The sequence below is a fragment of the Podarcis liolepis genome, assembly GCF_965112155.1.
Source record: "Podarcis liolepis genome assembly, chromosome: 16".
In the NCBI taxonomy this organism is placed as follows: Eukaryota; Metazoa; Chordata; class Lepidosauria; order Squamata; family Lacertidae; genus Podarcis; species Podarcis liolepis.
The window spans coordinates 30,684,795-30,701,585 of NC_139567.1; the positions used below are offsets into that span (position 1 = coordinate 30,684,795).

At 47.0% G+C, this 16,791-nt stretch overlaps 1 protein-coding gene across 8 annotated transcripts; it reads left to right on the plus strand.

Moving 5' to 3' along the window:
• Positions 1–26: 26 nt before the first annotated feature.
• Positions 27–16,405, plus strand: TPST1 (tyrosylprotein sulfotransferase 1). 8 transcript variants are annotated; one of them, XM_083479364.1, is made up of 7 exons: positions 136–275; positions 4,086–5,011; positions 9,015–9,213; positions 9,803–9,853; positions 10,213–10,276; positions 11,333–11,381; positions 12,474–16,405. In XM_083479364.1, exons 2-5 carry the CDS (start codon positions 4,167–4,169, stop codon positions 10,255–10,257), a joined length of 1,140 nt encoding a protein of 379 aa, XP_083335490.1. In that variant the 5' UTR covers positions 136–275; positions 4,086–4,166; the 3' UTR covers positions 10,258–10,276; positions 11,333–11,381; positions 12,474–16,405. The 8 variants fall into 8 exon arrangements, with proteins under 8 accessions (XP_083335493.1, XP_083335490.1, XP_083335496.1 ...); XM_083479365.1 differs by having other exon boundaries at positions 139–275; positions 10,213–10,284; XM_083479366.1 differs by having other exon boundaries at positions 199–425.
• Positions 16,406–16,791: the final 386 nt, after the last annotated feature.

Consider the following 16,791-nt stretch of genomic DNA (forward strand, 5'->3'; position numbering starts at 1 on the left):
CTGCCTGTCCAGATGACCCACGTGGGTGGTGATGGGGGAAGCCCAGGCTGGAAGGAATCTGGGGGTGGGGTGGAGCCAGAGGAGGCCCCGCCCTCCCGCCCATCACCCCCTCGCGCCACCAATGGGGCGCGGCGACACAACGGCCAATCCTGAGAGGGCTTGTGATTTCCATGGCAGCGCCGCAGCGTACAGAGCGGACTAGGAGCCTGGCGAAGCTTGGAGGCGCAGCGGGAGCGGCGGGGACAGGATGGGATCCGCGAGGAGACCCCCGGCAGGTAAAGTGGGAGCACCCACCCCTTGCTTCGCAGCAGCTTTCCTGTGTTGTGCATGCGGCTGATCCCTGAACTCCTGGGGGCGGGTAATCGGGAGCTCGGATCCCATTTAACCGACCGCAGAGCCGAGAAAACGACATCCTCTCTGCCTGCGTAGGTGCTGGCTTGATGCTTCTTACTATTTCTTTCTCGTGCTTTCTATAAACTCTGCGTTGTTGCTTTTTCAAAAAACGGGGATCGGGGGAGAGCGTCTCTGAGCATGCACAGATTCCATCAAGCCTGTTTCTTCGTATGTAGGCTTGTTCCCCAACAAAGGGTGCCTCCCACGTGCTCAGAGGTGCTTTGCCCTTACATTGATTTTTTTCCTTTTTGTTGAAATAGAAAGTTTCTGACCACGCACAGAATTCCCCCACCTGCTTTATTTTAATCTGCTTTTATGCAGAAGACTGAAGCGGTATGTGTGTCGGAACTGTACTCTGCATGTGCTCGGAGGCGTTTTTTTAAAAATGCTCTTTTAAAGATACCAACCTCTTGAGAAGAGCAGCCAGCCAGCGTTGCCACCGAGGATTTTGAATGACTCAGTTGCCAGCTAAATAATTCATATTTGTGTTTCATTAATTGAGCAGAAAGTTTGTTAAGCCAGAAAAACCAGATATTTGTTTGTCTTTGATATTCTGGATGGTTTCTATTAGAGGTGTTTGTTTAAGATGTAGATAGAAAACCTTTCTGGTCATGTACAATAACGCCGTACCCTGTGGTGTTTTTTTTTAAAATAAAAAAACTGCGTATAGTGGCCTGTACATGCTCAGAGAAACTGTTCTTTGCTGTATTTTTAATCTGCTTTCTGTTGGAAATGAAGGGTGTTTTATACCTGCTGGGATATACTGTGTCTTTATATTGATTGTAAATTGATTCTGAAATATATGGGGATCTCTGAGCAGGGCATTTTAAATTTAAAAAGATTGAGAAGGGGCCTCTGAACATGGTTAGAATGCCCCTTTGAAGAGAATCCTAACACAGCTTTCAGGAGATCTCATCCACTTACTTGCAAGAGGGCCTCTGTCCCAAATAATCTTTCTTACTATGCCTCATAGCACCCTGCAGCAGGTGGGTTGCCTAAAAGATTAAGAGTCTGTAGACACAAACTTAAATGTCACAGGAGATGAGCCGGCTAATTTCCTGTCCAAGCTCGCCCCAGGTGAGCAGTTCAGTCAGTCTGCAGCAGCCCACCCAAATTGGATCATCCCAAGAGAGTTCAGTTCATTTACTCTTTATTCATTTCACAAGAGTTCCTGCTGCAAATCAATTTAGTTCCCCCCATCATCTCGAGTTAGTCATCTATGATTAATTTATTTCCCGATGTTAATATTCTGCCCGTGAACCCAGATCACCTCCCAATTCAATTTCCTCTGGGTTCGTTACCCACCCAGAAACACTTGAAGTATTTAGGGGGTGGAGTGGCAGAAATGTGCTAGAAGTGCTCCAATGTCCCTTGAATATGTGAGTCTAGGACAAATTCATGGAGGATTCATGGCTATTGTGTGCCTCCACAGTCGGAGGCAGGAACACTTCTGAATACCAGTTGCTGGAAACCGCAGGAGGGGAGAGGGCTCTGGTGCTCAAATCCTGCTTGCAGGTTTCCACAGGCATAGTTGGCTGCTGTGAGACAGGATGCTGACTAGATGGACCATTGACCTGATCCAGCAAGCTTCTCTTGTGTTTCCTTTCTTCCCACTAGTCCTCTTTGCTGATGGATCCAAACTATATCTAGTCCTCCTTCCCGTCTCCCACAGTGACCCACCAGATGGTTTGGGGAGGCCTACATGTGGGGTGTGAATGGAGCAGCTCTTGCCTGTAATTCCCCCATAGTAACAGCACTCAGAGAGATAGACTGCCTCTGAATGTGAAGCTTGCTTTCCTGTCGTAGCTGCTGATAGCCTTTTCTGTCTCCATATGCTGATGCAGGTCCCCTTTTATAAGTCTTTGCAGCCACAAACAATAGCAGCTTGCTTTAAATAAAAAGATGGTTTTTCCATGAATGGGTGCTGTGCATTATTCCACACATAGTATCCTAGAATTGTCGAGTTGGAAAGGGACCCTAAAGGTCATTTAGTCCAACCCCCTGCAATGCAGGAATCTTAGGCAAAGAATCCATGACAGATGACCACCCAACCTCTGCTTAAAAACCTCCCATGAAAGAGAGTCTGCGTCCTTCAGAGGTAGTCCTCTAGGGAGATCTGATCCTCTCCCATGAATTTCTTTGAGCTAATGGAGCCTCCATGTGCAGAGATGGTGTACCTCTGCATACAGTGCACTTGGGGACAAAGAGACACCTGCCTTGCCACCGCTGGGAGCAACATGTTGATGGGCCTTTGGCCTCACCCAGCAAAAGCAGCTGTCAAATCAAGATGGAATTAATTTGTCCAAATAGTCAGAATAACGAAAGCTCAGCTGTTGGAAGCATCCGTCCCTTGAGGGGCGGCTTGGCGGTGCTTTTGGCTGCCTCTGCTTCTTGGCAGGCAGGTCCAAACCTGTGCTTCCCTCTCCACCTGCTGCTGTTGTGGAAACGAGTCAGTTCAGCACCAAACAGCTGCTGGAGCAAGCTGGGGGTGGGGACAGGTGAGGGGGTGGAAGAGGCATAAAGTGAGGGGCTTGGTCAGGTGTGGAAGAAGCGAAAAGAGGGGGAGGTGGGGATGAAGAACAGCAGAGCACGTGGGGGGGGGGCAGACCCTAATACAGTGGTACCTTGGGTTAAGTACTTACTTCGTTCCGGAGGTCCGTTCTTAATGTGAAACACCACTTTAGCTAATGGGGCTTCCTGCTGCCGCTGCACGATTTCTGTTCTCATCCTAAAGCAAAGTTCTTAACCCGAGGTACTATTTCTGGGTTAGCGGAGTCTGTAACCTGAAGTGTATGTAACCTGAAGCGTATGTAACCCAAGGTACCACTGTATATATATTATTATACGTCAACAGGGACTTAAAACAGCATCTGGGCACCTTGCAATGGGCTGCGCTGGTGACGGCAGCCCTTCATCTTAATTCCCCAGAGGCATCTGTACATATAAATGAACACCTTCAAATCTTAGGCTAATTTGTCTCATGCGCCTATGGCCCCAAAATGTTGACGTGCCAAGGAGCACCCTTGTTTCAGTGTTTGAAACTCAGATCAATAATCTAATCGCCAAATGGCACCTTAAACCTTGGTTACGGTTGCCACAACAGAATGTCTAGGTGCCATTTTTTCTCCATTGATCTTTGTTGTTCATTTCATTTCTATACTGCTTTATATTTTAAAGAATGAATTTCAAAGCAATTTACAACACATTAAAACAATGCAGAATAAAACAAATTCAAGTTTCACATAAAATATTTCAGATCCTTCTCTAAGTGACATTTTGCTTATCCCAGTCGCCAACCTGGCACCCAGAGATCTCCCTTGTGGTCACAATTTGACCTGTGCCTTGTTAATTTTGAATGCTGCCTTGCTCCTGGGGCAGACGGTACTGTAACCTGGGTGCTGCTGTTTCTGAGAAGTGTGTCATTTTGACCATGAGAAGAGGCTGCTAGATCACCGGCCAGTGTCCCATCTAGTCCAGCATCCTGTTCTCACAGTGGCCAACCAGATGCCCTTAATGGGAAACCTGCAAGTGAGACCCCGTGCACGAGAACACTGGCACAGACAAGCCTTATTGGCTCTGGCCACGGAGGCAGAACACAGCCTTTGATAGTCCTCCATGAATGTGTGTTGTTATGGGCTGGAGGAGGTTGTATGTAAATTGTCCTGACCGCAATTTCTTTCTTTCGCTTTCAGATCTAGCTTCTTCATGGTCTGAATCGTTGTCGTGGCCCAAGCAATCTGCTTCAGTCGTGTGAGGCACCGTTCTGCGCAAAGATGGTTGGCAAACTCAAGCAGAACGTGCTGCTGGCGTGCCTGGTGGTGAGCTCAGTGACGGTCTTCTACCTGGGCCAGCACGCCATGGAGTGCCACCACCAGATGGAGGAACGCAGGCAGATAGTCCGCCCGGAGCCGGTCAGGGCCACTCTGAGTGCTGGTTTGAGTTCGCCAGAGAATGCCACCTTGGCCTACCACAAAGACATGCCCTTGATCTTCATTGGAGGGGTCCCTCGGAGTGGCACCACCTTGATGCGGGCAATGCTGGATGCTCACCCGGACATCCGCTGCGGGGAAGAGACGCGGGTGATCCCCCGGATCCTGGCCGTCAAGCAGATGTGGGCTCGGTCGAGCAAGGAGAAGATCCGGCTCGATGAGGCCGGCGTCACGGACGAGGTCTTGGATTCGGCTATGAGGGCCTTCTTGCTGGAGATCATTGTGAAGCATGGGGAGCCAGCCCCGTACCTGTGCAATAAGGACCCCTTTGCCCTCAAGTCCCTGGCGTACCTTGCCCGGATCTTCCCCAACGCCAAGTTCGTCTTGATGGTGCGGGACGGCCGGGCCTCCGTCCACTCCATGATCTCCAGGAAGGTCACCATCGCTGGCTTTGACCTCAGCAGCTACAGGGACTGCTTGACCAAGTGGAATCGGGCCATAGAGACCATGTATAACCAGTGCCTGGAGGCTGGCTTGGACCGTTGCATGATGGTCCATTACGAGCAGCTTGTCTTGCACCCTGAGAGGTGGCTACAAACGCTCCTCAAGTTCCTCCACATCCCATGGGACCCTGCCGTTTTGCACCACGAAGAAATGATTGGGAAAGCCGGGGGCGTCTCCCTCTCAAAGTGAGTCGGTTCCTCCCTGGGGTGGGGGATCCCTTGAGGGTTTTCCAGAAAATCTTTGTAGGGAGAAAATTAAGGTGGGGTAGGGGACCTTTTTGAGCCACTTTTTCTTAGAGGGAATCTTCTGTGGGCCACATCGGGGTGGCAAAATTTTCACATCGGGCTGCCAATGCTGGTTTCAGATAGTACGTGAGTAGATGAGTCTAAAAAGCTCGGGACACAAATATTCCTGGCCCCCTAGTGGTTATGGTGGCTCATTTACCAGAAGTAATGTGTTTAGCATTAACTCTGGAAGTGTATACAGTGGTACCTCTGGTTACGTACTTAATTCGTTCTGGAGGTCCATTCTTAACCTGAAGCACCACTTTAGCTAATGGGGCCTCCTGCTGCTGCCGTGCTGCCGGAGCACAATTTCTGTTCTCATCCTTAAGCAAAGTTCTTAACCCAAGGTACTATTTCTGGGTTAGCGGAGTCTGTAACCTGAAGTGTCTGTAACCTGAAGCATATGTAACCTGAGGTACCACTGTAGTTTGGTCAGAATCGAGTATGCATTTTTATAATTCTTCAAGAACATGCATAGCTCGTGCCTGTCTGACCATCCACTGTATTGTGTGTATCGTAGCTATAAAGTCCGCACACCGGGGTGAATCGTTATTGCTAACACTCCTGAAATACTTGCAACCCTACCCAGGCTATGAATCCCACCAAGCAAGTTCTAACAGATGCATCCATTTCTCTCATAAACCACTATTAAACTAACAGAACATAAGATGTGTTGAGACTGCGCTCCTTTCGTGCAACACCTAGTGCATGTGCTTCATTCACACAGCCCTAAAATCTGCCCCTGCTGGGAAGAGTTTTGAGGGGGTGGGGAGGGCATTCAGCTATTGGGCCTGAACTTCCCCACCCCACTGCTGCAAATAGTTTTGTTCTAATATTAGCATTTTAATCTTGCTTACCTTTAGTAAGTAAGTATTCCATGTTATGTCCTATATAAATCTCCACTCCGCCCTGCTTTACCTCGGTCATATTTGATTAGGAAAAAGAAACTTAAAATGTGGTTTCCGTAGTAGTCTGAAAGGGCAGGGAAAGACTTTTGAGATGGGCTTGTCTGAAAGGCTTTTTGAGGTTGGTTCTGGCGTTGAGCACAAATCCCCATGCTCTGTGTATGCTCAGAGGCACCCCGAACCCTAATGCTGTTCACATGTGTGCCTGGCTGAGTTAATGATATTATACTTGCTTCTGAGTGGTGGGCACTGGGGTTCCAGTAAAGGCTGAAGGAGGAGGTCCTGCGGGCTGGCAATCTGCCCTCCCCTGATGATTGTGATTGGCACTCTCGAGGCACACCCCCTAGCAGTGAGGACTTCCAGGCCAAGGTTTGGAACTTCTTTTGGCTTGGGATGCTTCACCACGAAGCTGTCTTTGATACTGTCTCTGGCTGCAGCCCTTGTAGGCTGCTAAATCTCACCTTTGAAGAGGTAGAAGGGTCCTCTCTTTGTAGGGTTCCAGCCTGTTTTGGAGCCGTGCATGAACACCACAGTTGGCTCAGTGGCACGGCATCTCCTTTGCATATGGACAGGGCATTCTCATTCTCCTGCCCTTCCACCTGCATGTGATAAAAATAGATCTCTTTGGGTGCCTCTCATCTTAGCTGGGGGCTGGCAGGACTGGGAGGAAAATGCCATTTGAGAAACTTCTCTTGATCAGCCTTGCAGAGACGCAGATCTCAATCAAGAGGCTTGTGGCGGTACTTAAAAGCAGTTTCCATGGGCTAATCAAGCTCATTAAGACAGTTTGCAAAATATATGTGTGTGTCTTTTGGGGTAGAAGAACAGGGGAAGAGTTAAAAGAGGGGAAAGGGAGCTCAGTTCATTCCTCCCTTCTCTCTCTAATGATTCCATCCATCTCCCATTACGAAACAATATTTACTTTGAGCTCAGTGGCCTTTGCTGGCGTGTTCCAGCCTGAGCTGTTTTCTGGCCTCTGGATAACCAGGCCTTCTTGCATTTGTCGCTCTGGGCGACTCCGCAGCCCTCTAGCAATTTCCGGGCGTGTTTTTCCTATCTCCCGCGAGCTTGCTTCGAAACCCGACGCAAGGGCGTCCAAAGGGAGGCTTTTCACAGGGAAGGGGTTGGCACCAGCGCAGATCAGCACGGGACTCTCTGTGGCTTGGGGGCATCGCCAGCGTGGCTGCTGGCAGGCAGTCTTGCCATAGCTGAGTGCTGAAAAATTCTGGCATTTGCCCTCTCCTTGATGGAAAACATCTGTGTCTGCAACAGCCTCTGAAAGGGGGGGGGGAGGTGTCATTTTCCCCGGAGAGGATCTGGGCCAAGTTTCCTTTTCATTACTGTAAGCAAAACCCACAAATCTGCAAGAAGGAATGTGCAACGTTTGTGTGTGTGTGTGTTGGTTTGTTCACTGGCTTATCTTCTCTTAGGATGTGGCGATGGGGGTGTGTGGTGTCTGGATTTCAGTCTGTTCAGCTATTATTATAAGAAGAACTCTTGCTTCCTACATCAGACTGACCAGATGCTACCAGGAAACCTACTGGCCAGAGTCATCCCCTGCTCTCGCTCACTCTAGGATGGGGATGGAGAGACATTCTGCTCCCATCCTCCTTTTTTGAGTTTTGCATTTGTTCCCCCACCCAGCCTGGGCTGCTGTGAAAGTGTAGCACCGTATTGACAATCCATTAAGGGAGCTCTGTGTCCAAGAGCATCAGAATGCCTGGGATTCTATTTTAATCTGCTGTGAAATCCAAGGATTGGCAATTCAGGGCAGAGTTTCTGTCTGGAGCAGTGCTTTACCTTGGCAGATGCAAGTTCCCAAAGCTGACGTTGGCTGGGTAGTGAGAGGGAGAGAAGAGCCATAGCCCAGTGGTGTCTCTAGGCAGGGCTGGGAGGGAGCCCTGTCTAAACCCTGGGGAACCATGCTGCCAGTCCGTGTAGGCACGACTGAGCCGGATGGGTCCAATAAGGCAGTTTCCTGTGTTTGGAAAGGAAGACAACTCCAACCCCTTCCAAATTCTCCTGCTCCTAGCTGTGCTCTCCCTCTTTGCTGGGCTTATCTCTGGCCTCTTGAGTCACCCATAGAAGAAACTGTGATGTGTGAGCCTCCCCCTGCCCTGGAAAAGTGTGTGTGGTTTAAACTAATTCATGGAGGGAAAAGCTGTGATAAATGTCAGCTGCTGGAAACTGCAGGAGGAGAGAGGGCTCTTGTGCTTGTGGGTCCAGCGTATGGGTTTCCCTTTGAGGCACCTGGCTGGCCACTGTGAGAACAGGGTGTGGACCAGATGGGCCTGATCCAGCAGGCTCTTCTTATGCGCCTTTGGGAAAGCTTCCAAGCCACTATATTCTCCAGAATATACAGAGCAAATCTATGGGCTCTGGGTGGCTGTGGATTTTTGTAGCTGTCTTGATGTATTTTTCCCCAGCAGGCTTCTCTTAAGTGTGCAAATAAAATCCAGTGTTTTGATCAATACAGTCATACCTCGGGTTACAGCCGCTTCAGGTTGCGTTTTTTCAGGTTGTGGACCACCGAAACCCGGATGTACCGGAATGGGTTACTTCCGGGTTTCAGCGGTCGCACATACGCAGAAGTGTCGAATTGCAACCCGCGCATGCGCACACACGCAGACACGGGTTGTGAACACTGCGGGTTGCAAACACACATCCCGTACAGATCACGTTCGCAACCCGAGCGTCCACTGTACCTGGAAAAACATTTATGTATTGCATGTATATTCCACCTTTTCTTCCAAGGAGCACAGGGTGGTATACAGGTGTTCTCCCTCTCATTTAACCCTCACAATACCCCTGTGAGGTAGGTTAGGCTGAGAGGCAGTGAGTGGCCCAAGGTCACCCAGCTGAGCATCGTGGCCAAATTTGGGAGGTGGAGGTGGGGTTGAACCATGGTCTCCTGGGCCCTAGTGCAACACACTAACCACAGCACCATACTGGCTTTAAATGTGATCATTTTTTAAAACAAAAATTCCTTTCTTTTGCAGAGTTGAAAGATCTACCGACCAAGTAATCAAGCCAGTGAACGTGGAAGCTTTGTCAAAATGGGTGGGGAAGATCCCCGATGACGTCCTTCACGACATGCCTGTGATTGCCCCGATGCTGGCGAAACTTGGCTATGACCCCTACGCCAACCCCCCTAACTACGGGAAGCCGGATCAGAAAGTTTTGGAAAACACTAGAAGGGTAACAGACAAGGCTTATTGTTACTATAATATTGTTATTTACCTAGAATGATACACTGCACTGTTGGCAAAACCGAAGCCCCAAGGAGCATACAGTTAGCATTTGACGTATCTTCATGGTCTTCCACACTCCCCTCCCCCCTCAAAAAAGAGAAAGTGCTTCTGTCAATTTTTATGGTCTTTTCTTTAAATTCAAGTTTCAAGTGGCTTTAAACAGGCTTATTCTTTCTGTCTCTGGATTTTTTTTAGCTTGATGCTTTGTTTCGCTGCTGATATTTGTTATCTGAGTTGAGCATCTTTGTCATAGTTTTTGTTCCCTTGTTAAGTTGCCACATTCATCCTGTCTGAAAGGTACTTGAGAGAAACACATATATTATTTCATTTCCCAAGGAGCTTACACCAGCCTCCATTTTAGCTCCATAAAAACCCCGTAAAGTCAGTATGGTAGTGACTGGGCCAAGGTCACTCAGTGAACTCCGCAGCTTGTGTGGGGCTGTGAACCCACATCTAACTATAACACTGCACCAGCTCTGAATTAAATCAAAACTTGTGTTTAAAAAGGTTTAAAAGCGTGCTTGTTTTCTTTGAAGGTCTACAAAGGAGAATTTCAACTTCCTGACTTTCTCAAAGGAGTGCCACAGGTAAGGCGCCTTGGAAGCATTCGTCTTGCCTGTTGCACCATAAATATTTTTGGCCTGTCCATCAACTCATTTGGAGGACCTTTCTTCATCTTAATTGAGTTTGAACTAATGGAGAATTTAAAAATACATGACACATGAGGGGGGGAAAGCAACAGGAGGGCAGAGGAAAAAGCAAGCTTGGGTACAAATTCTTTTAAAGGTTTACAGTTCAGATTACCAACCTGCCTTTGGAAATATAACACACAATACTATTCTCCTGTGAAATGGACTCCTCTTTTTTAAAAACCCCTTGGTCAAACTCGAGGCGAGAGTTTTTGTTCCATCCTTAAATGAGCCATGGCCCTTTCTTCTCATTGCAGCTGCGGAAGACTGTAGAAAGAAAGCCCCAGGCCAAGATAAAATGATTGAGGAGCTGATGTGAAAGTATAGTTGTGTGTGGTGTCTGTCTTGTGTTTCCCCAAACACGGACCCCCGCCCCCCATTTTTGGCTGCAGGCACTGAAATTCCTCGCACCCAGCTCCTTTCATTCACATGCATGTATGTGTGTGTTCTGTGTTTCACCTGCTTGGTGCAGACAGGGAGGTAGTTCCTTTGGTCTCTGCTGTCCCTCTGGGCCTCCCTGCCTTGGCTGGCTGTCTCTAACCTGAAGCTGTAGAGGATCTGCCCCTGTTTGGCTTCATATGCTGCCTTGGCTCTGCTCCGCTCCAGACTTTGCATGCTCGTCACCCCCCATAAAATAAAGTGTTGCAGAAGCTGTGTATTTTCATTAGAATTGGCATCTAAGTAAAGTCTCTCTCTCTCTCTCTCTCTCTCTCTCTCTCTCTCTCTCTCTCTCTTTAGTTCATCTGTCCCCCTATATTCTCACTCAACAAATCCTGTCTCTTATGGAGCCAAAAATAATGATTATTTACGGCAGCCTTTGGCAAATGGGGGCACTCCAGATGTTGTTGTTGGACTACAACTCCCATCAGCCCCCAGACAGGCACTGTGGCAAAACAGTATGCTGGTCTAGACAGAACTGGCAGAGCCCTTTGTATGCTCTTATTAACAGACCTTTTTTGTTCCAGTCTGCTTTTAAGTAAGATGGTTCATAAGGAGCTCTTGCACTGATTGTTCCCCAGCACCTGCTCTTCTGGGGTAGACTGTCTCTGCAGTAGGATGTTCCATTTAGTCAACTAAACCCCAACCAACCAATAGACCACTCCCCCCTTCCCCCTCCTCATTTCCATGTATTTCTGTTGTCCTGTTATTTACATTGCTGGCCATCACTAAACTTTGTGGCAGTGAGTTTCATAAACTCATTCTGCGTGAAAAGCATAATTGAATTGTTACCAGTCAGTTTTATGGGGTGACAACCCCCTCACTGGTATTTGCCTTTTGCCTTTTCCTGTTTACTAACAAGCATAATTGATTTTAATGGACAGCTGGTATTTACTTGTGAAATTAATGTGCCTTCCATCTCTCTCTTTCTCTCTCTAGGCTGATGTGCTGAAATAGAAGTCCTGGTGGAGTTAATTGTGCTTAATTGGTAATAAAAGAGAACATCCTGTCTTTCAACCTCTGTTTGTTAACGCACAGTATATTAGTATATGGCTGGGGTGGGGGGAAGGTTTATTCTTGCCTTCTGCTTTGAGCCCACCCTCATTGGGTTGTGTTCTCCACAATCACTCTTGAGATGAGCATGGTAATAAGTGTAAATGTCTAGTGTGTTGTCTCCAGTGAGGGTGAAAACCTTGCAAGTTGTGGTTGAATGTGATGGGCCCCTCTTGGGAGGAAAGCCGCCTCCTGATCACCATACTCTGAGTAGACCCACTGAAATCCACACTATGCAATTAAAGCACTATCATGCCACTTTAAACTCACGGCTTTCCACAAAGTATCCTGGGATCTACGGTTCCCAGAGTTCCCTTGGAAGAGGAATTGATTGTTAAACCACTCTAGAAACTATATGCATTAGCTGAAAAAAGTAACTCATAGATTATGTGAAGCCAAAGGCTCAGAGGAGCTTGAAAAATTCTGTCCTGCTTTAATGGGATTTTAACAAATACAGACACTCTGAACTCCCTCTCTACAGCACAACTTAAAATTAGGCTTTCCTAACAGTCTTAAGTACTCTACCATCCCAATATTAAGACTTTTATGGATATACTGTGCTGCTTTTGTGTATTTTTAGTATATTGATTTTAATTTAGATATATACAAAAAGAATTAGTAGGTTCTGGCTATCATTGGCTCTGGCGCCACCTACTGTTTGGCTCCCTGTCTTCCGCCCTACCAGCCACAATAGGCAGCTGCATCAGTCACAGAGCAGAGGCACTTGTTGCACGCGTTTGCATGCTAAGCTCATGTCAATAGCCCAGAGTTGTGTTAACATATGGAGCTAACATACACTGAGTCAGGCCATTGGACAATCTAGCCTTGGTATTATCTACACGGACTGGCAGCGTTTCACCAGGGTTACTGGCAGGAGTCCTTCTCCCTGCCCTACTTGGAGATACCAAGGATTGGAACCTGGGACCTTCTGCATGCAAAAAGGAATGAGTCACTGCCCCAAAGCTGCTGCAGGTAGCCCACCCTTGAGTTGCACTTGCTTAAATCTTTTTTTTCCTCTTTTGACCAGGGACGTCAGCTGCCCTTTTGAGGAAAGCGTTGGGGTGGAATCGTCAAGAACCTGCTGAGCTGTTCTGTTTGTTCAGAATTTTTTTTTCATCCTGTGGTTTTTGTTTTGCTTTTTAAAAAGGGGGTATATTTGTGGGAGGTGAAGGGGGTTGTGCACACATGTTAACCCTCTGTGTCTTAGTCCTCGTGCCATTGACTCCATAGCGGCCCCTCTGAAATGCTGGAGCTATTTTGAGTGAGTGATTCCAGGATCACTGCACCAAAGAGGGTACACTGCAGCTGGAGATCTCGTCTGTGCAAACCTCTTCAGAACGAGTGGACAGCGAGCAAAAGTACTTTGCTGTGCACACATGCCATTTGATATCCACCGTGCTTGTGCAGGAGACGTTCTCCGTGAATTCATCCCATGGCCAAATTCTTAAGACTCCTTGCTGGAAATCCAGGACTGTATTTCTCCATTTACACAGCTCCTCTGAAAGCCATAGGAGCAGAGATTGCTTGGACTGAGCTTGGAGATGCCTAGGCTGCCTGCCTTTTCTCTCTTGTTCTTGCACCTTAGTTTTTACCAGAGCGGGTTTTTGTAAAAACAAAACAAAACACAGATTTGGAATGTCAAATATGTGATATTTTTTTTTGGGGGGGGGAGGTGTTTCTCTGCTGGTTTGAAGATATTTACCTGTGGCCTGCAAGTGTGTGAGCAGCAGGCTGTGACCACACTGGTGAATGTTGGTTTATCTGCATGCCTACCCACTTAGCTGACAATAGGTGGTCGTTGCTTGATGGGGGTGGAGGAAGGGAGACTTGGACTGCATCCCCCTTGTCCCATCATCCCAAACAGGACATGAACAATGTCAAGGTCAAGTGTGCAGAGTATCTGTGAGGCAATTATTCCCATGAATGTCATTAGGGGCAAAGATCATTCCACACCAGGAGTGCCACCACTAAGAATGCCCTGCTATGGCTGTCACCTGCCTCACCTCTAAAGACATTGGCATCCGGAGCAGGGCTTTCTGACACATATCCTAAAGAAAAGGTATGTTAAGATCATAAAAAGAGCCTGCTGGATGGATCAGGCCAATGGCCCATCTAGTCCAACATCCTGGCCAACCAGATGCCCCAATGGGAAACCCGCAAACAAGACTCGAACACAAGCCTGTGGCTTCCAGCAACTGGGATTCAGAAGCACCACTGCCTCTGACCATGGAGGCAGAGCATAGCCATTGATCACTCTCTCCCCATGAATTTGCCCAGTCCTCTTTTAACGCCATCTAGGTTGGTGGCCACTGCTGCCTCCTTTGTGATGGAGTTCAATATGTGCTCTATGAGCCTGTGCTTTCTTTGATCTGTCCATAAATTTGCAAGGGAGCAGATGGTCCTTTGGATAACAAGTGTGGCTTGGCATGCCAGACCAAAACTTTAAAATGTTTTCTTTACCTTCAGATCTCAGGGACTGGTGTAGAGTGGACCAAGACTCCATGGTGGCTGAGCATGGGGAATTGGGAATGGCAGCAAATACGATCTCACGGCTGAAAGCTGCCCATGCCAAATTCCCCCTCTGCCTCCCATGTTTACATTTCAGAATTGCTGAGCCCTTGGGCCTCAGTGGTACAGCATCTGCTTTGTACGCAGGAGGTCCTAGGTTCAATCCCCAATGGCAGCACAGGATCATAGAATCCTATTCCAGGTAGGGTTTGGAATCTCCTGAAAGCCCAGGGGAGCCACAGCCAGTCAGCACAGATAGTGGTTGGACTCTGCTTGGTAGAAGGTCAGATTTCAGTCAGGGTGCAAAGCCCTGCTCACCTGTATAAGCACAGTAGCCATTTCCCAGTTCAGCCCAAGCTCATCATTTGGGATTCTTATGAATATGGAATAAGGGTAATCCCACATTCACCACCTCTCAGATGCTATAAAAAAATAATAAAAGTGCCTCTTTTCCTGTTTTCTAACATTGACATACTAGAAGGCTTAAGGTCAAGTCTGTAAAGGGTGTCAAAACCCAGAACTATTGGAAGACAAAAAAATTATAAAATGCACTGCAGTTCAGCAATAGACAAGCTGAGGGTAACCTCTGCTGGAGGAAGGAGAAAAAGCTGCTTTGGCAATCCTGAGTTACAGCAACACCCAACATAACAGAAAACTGGCCAGTATTTTCCTTAACATTTAAAGGCTTATCACTGGTAGACAAGCTTTTGCCAACCTGGTGCCCTCCAGTTATTTCGGACTACAGTTCTTATCAGCCTCAGTTGTAGTCCAGAACATGTGGAGGACATGAAGCTGGTGATGGCTGTGCTAATTTGTCAAAATACCACTTTTTGGCAATTTCTATTTAAAGTTTCGAAACCAGTTTCATTGAGGTATCGACAGACACTCAAGATTAGGAAAGTGTCATCACAGGTTACACTTGTTCCTTATCATTCAGCTGTGAATTAAAAGGCCAGGAGAAGAAGACTCTTCTCCCCAAATGCACAGAGTTTACAATTCGACTGATCTAAACATCTTTTCATCTTCTGGTCACCCTTCAGAGCAACCAAGAGACTGGACAGGGCAATATAAAACAGAGGTGCAATGCAAGACTCTTTCTCAGACACTGTAGCAACAACCCTGCCATGCCCTCTTCTGTTTGACAGTTCCACAGCTTGAGCTGTAGACTACTCACAACTCCCACCTGGAATAAGGAGAGCTATAATTTTACCTTGCAGTGGGTGTCAGGCCCATAAAAAAGAAGCTGGCAACCTTGCCCCTGCCTTTTCTCCCTCCAATAATATTTAATGTACAGGTGGACGTTGTTTTAACATTGGTGGAAAACCTGTTTCAGCCAAAGATTTGCATTCTTAGTGTTCGGCACATTGAGAGCAAAAGCAGGCAAAGCAATGCATGCAATTCTTACCTACCTTTAGTAGGTTATTTTACAGCTAGATAAAAGTCAGAGTTTGTTCTACAGCTACACCTCTTCAGGACAAGCAAGAGGCATTGCAGTGCAAGAAAACATTCCACCCAGGCAAAACCACCTAAAGGGTGCACAGCAGGGCTGGCAAGGGTGTGTGGCTCGATAAGGCAAAACTCATTTGGGGGGAAACTGCTGAAACTAAAAGTCAGAAGATCTCTCACCCCATTTTTACACAATGAAAGGGCCAGTAACCCACTCATCAGCTGCACCTTTTAATTTCAGATAGGGAGACTGATCTTTCAAGAGCCATAAAATATGCTTCTCCTAAATAAGACATTCATTGTTAGCAAAGCTGTCAATCTTATACTAGGTTTTTCTGAATGTGTTGTGTGGTTATAAACCGCAGCAGGGGAGGGTGCTCTTGTGGTTGAATCCTGCTTTCAGGTTTCCCATTGAGGCACCCGGTTGGCCACAGTAAGAAGAGGATGCTGGACTAGATTGGCAGCTGGCCTAATTCAGGAGGCTGTTACGTTCTTAAATTCTTAACTGGCATATGCCTTGGTAATGCTGCTGCCATTTATATATAACAGTTTTTAAAAAGCATTGTTGTATGACCCCAGCGCCAATAATCATTATCTCTTTATCCAGGGAATGTGAATGAAACAAACCAGATTAATTTTGTGTGTGTGTCTTTAATTCTAGTTTTCTTTCATTTGTTGTTTTTCTTTAACTTTTTCGTTCTTGTGTGTTTTTGAAGTGTATGTTCTTGTTTAAATAAGTAAAAAATGTTTTTTAAAAAATACTGCTGCTGTTACCAGTATTTCAGGAGCGCTGTATGTATTGTTTTTGTGCTATTGCAAAACTGACAAAGTTTCAGGAAGCATATGTAATTCTAGTTATGTGTATTTTAAAAAAAAAGTTTTGCTGATTTATTCCAGAGTCATTGGTAATTCTGTTAAGTACACAGCTTAGGGAATTTTCTGATTAAGTGGCCTATAATTTGTTTTCAAAATAAAAAACTGGTTTGTGTGGACTATGCCCATAAATGTGTCCTATAAATGAATATAATTCAGCAGGGGAAGATTTTCCCCATTTGTCGTGGGCAAGAGGATGAAGATTTGGTTCCTTCTCCATCATTATGAAAGGCTGAAGACAAAAGAGGCCTGCATCCCGTTGCCATGGAGACGGGATGAGTCAAGATGGTACCCGCTCAGACAGTAGGTCGAAAGAAGAAAGCGACCCTCTCTGTTTCTATGGCAGCAAGAAAGCCGCAGGCTCACCGCTTCTCGTCGCTATGGGAGACAGAGCTTTCCCTCTCCTCGCGTATTTTGGACTGAACCAATAGGATGTGAGGGTTCCTTACGACACGCCCCTCCCATTGCAACGCCTACTTTCCCCCTCTGCCTCCTCCCCACCTAGGTCCCGTTAGCTC

Coding starts and splice junctions, on each gene's coding strand:
- TPST1 (XM_083479364.1), top strand. CDS start 4,167: ATGGTTGGCAAACTCAAGCAGAACGTGCTGCTGGCGTGCCTGGTGGTG. Junction 9,214..9,802: donor TTTTGGAAAACACTAGAAGG/GTAACAGACAAG, acceptor TTTTCTTTGAAG/GTCTACAAAGGAGAATTTCA. Junction 9,854..10,212: donor TTCTCAAAGGAGTGCCACAG/GTAAGGCGCCTT, acceptor TTCTCATTGCAG/CTGCGGAAGACTGTAGAAAG.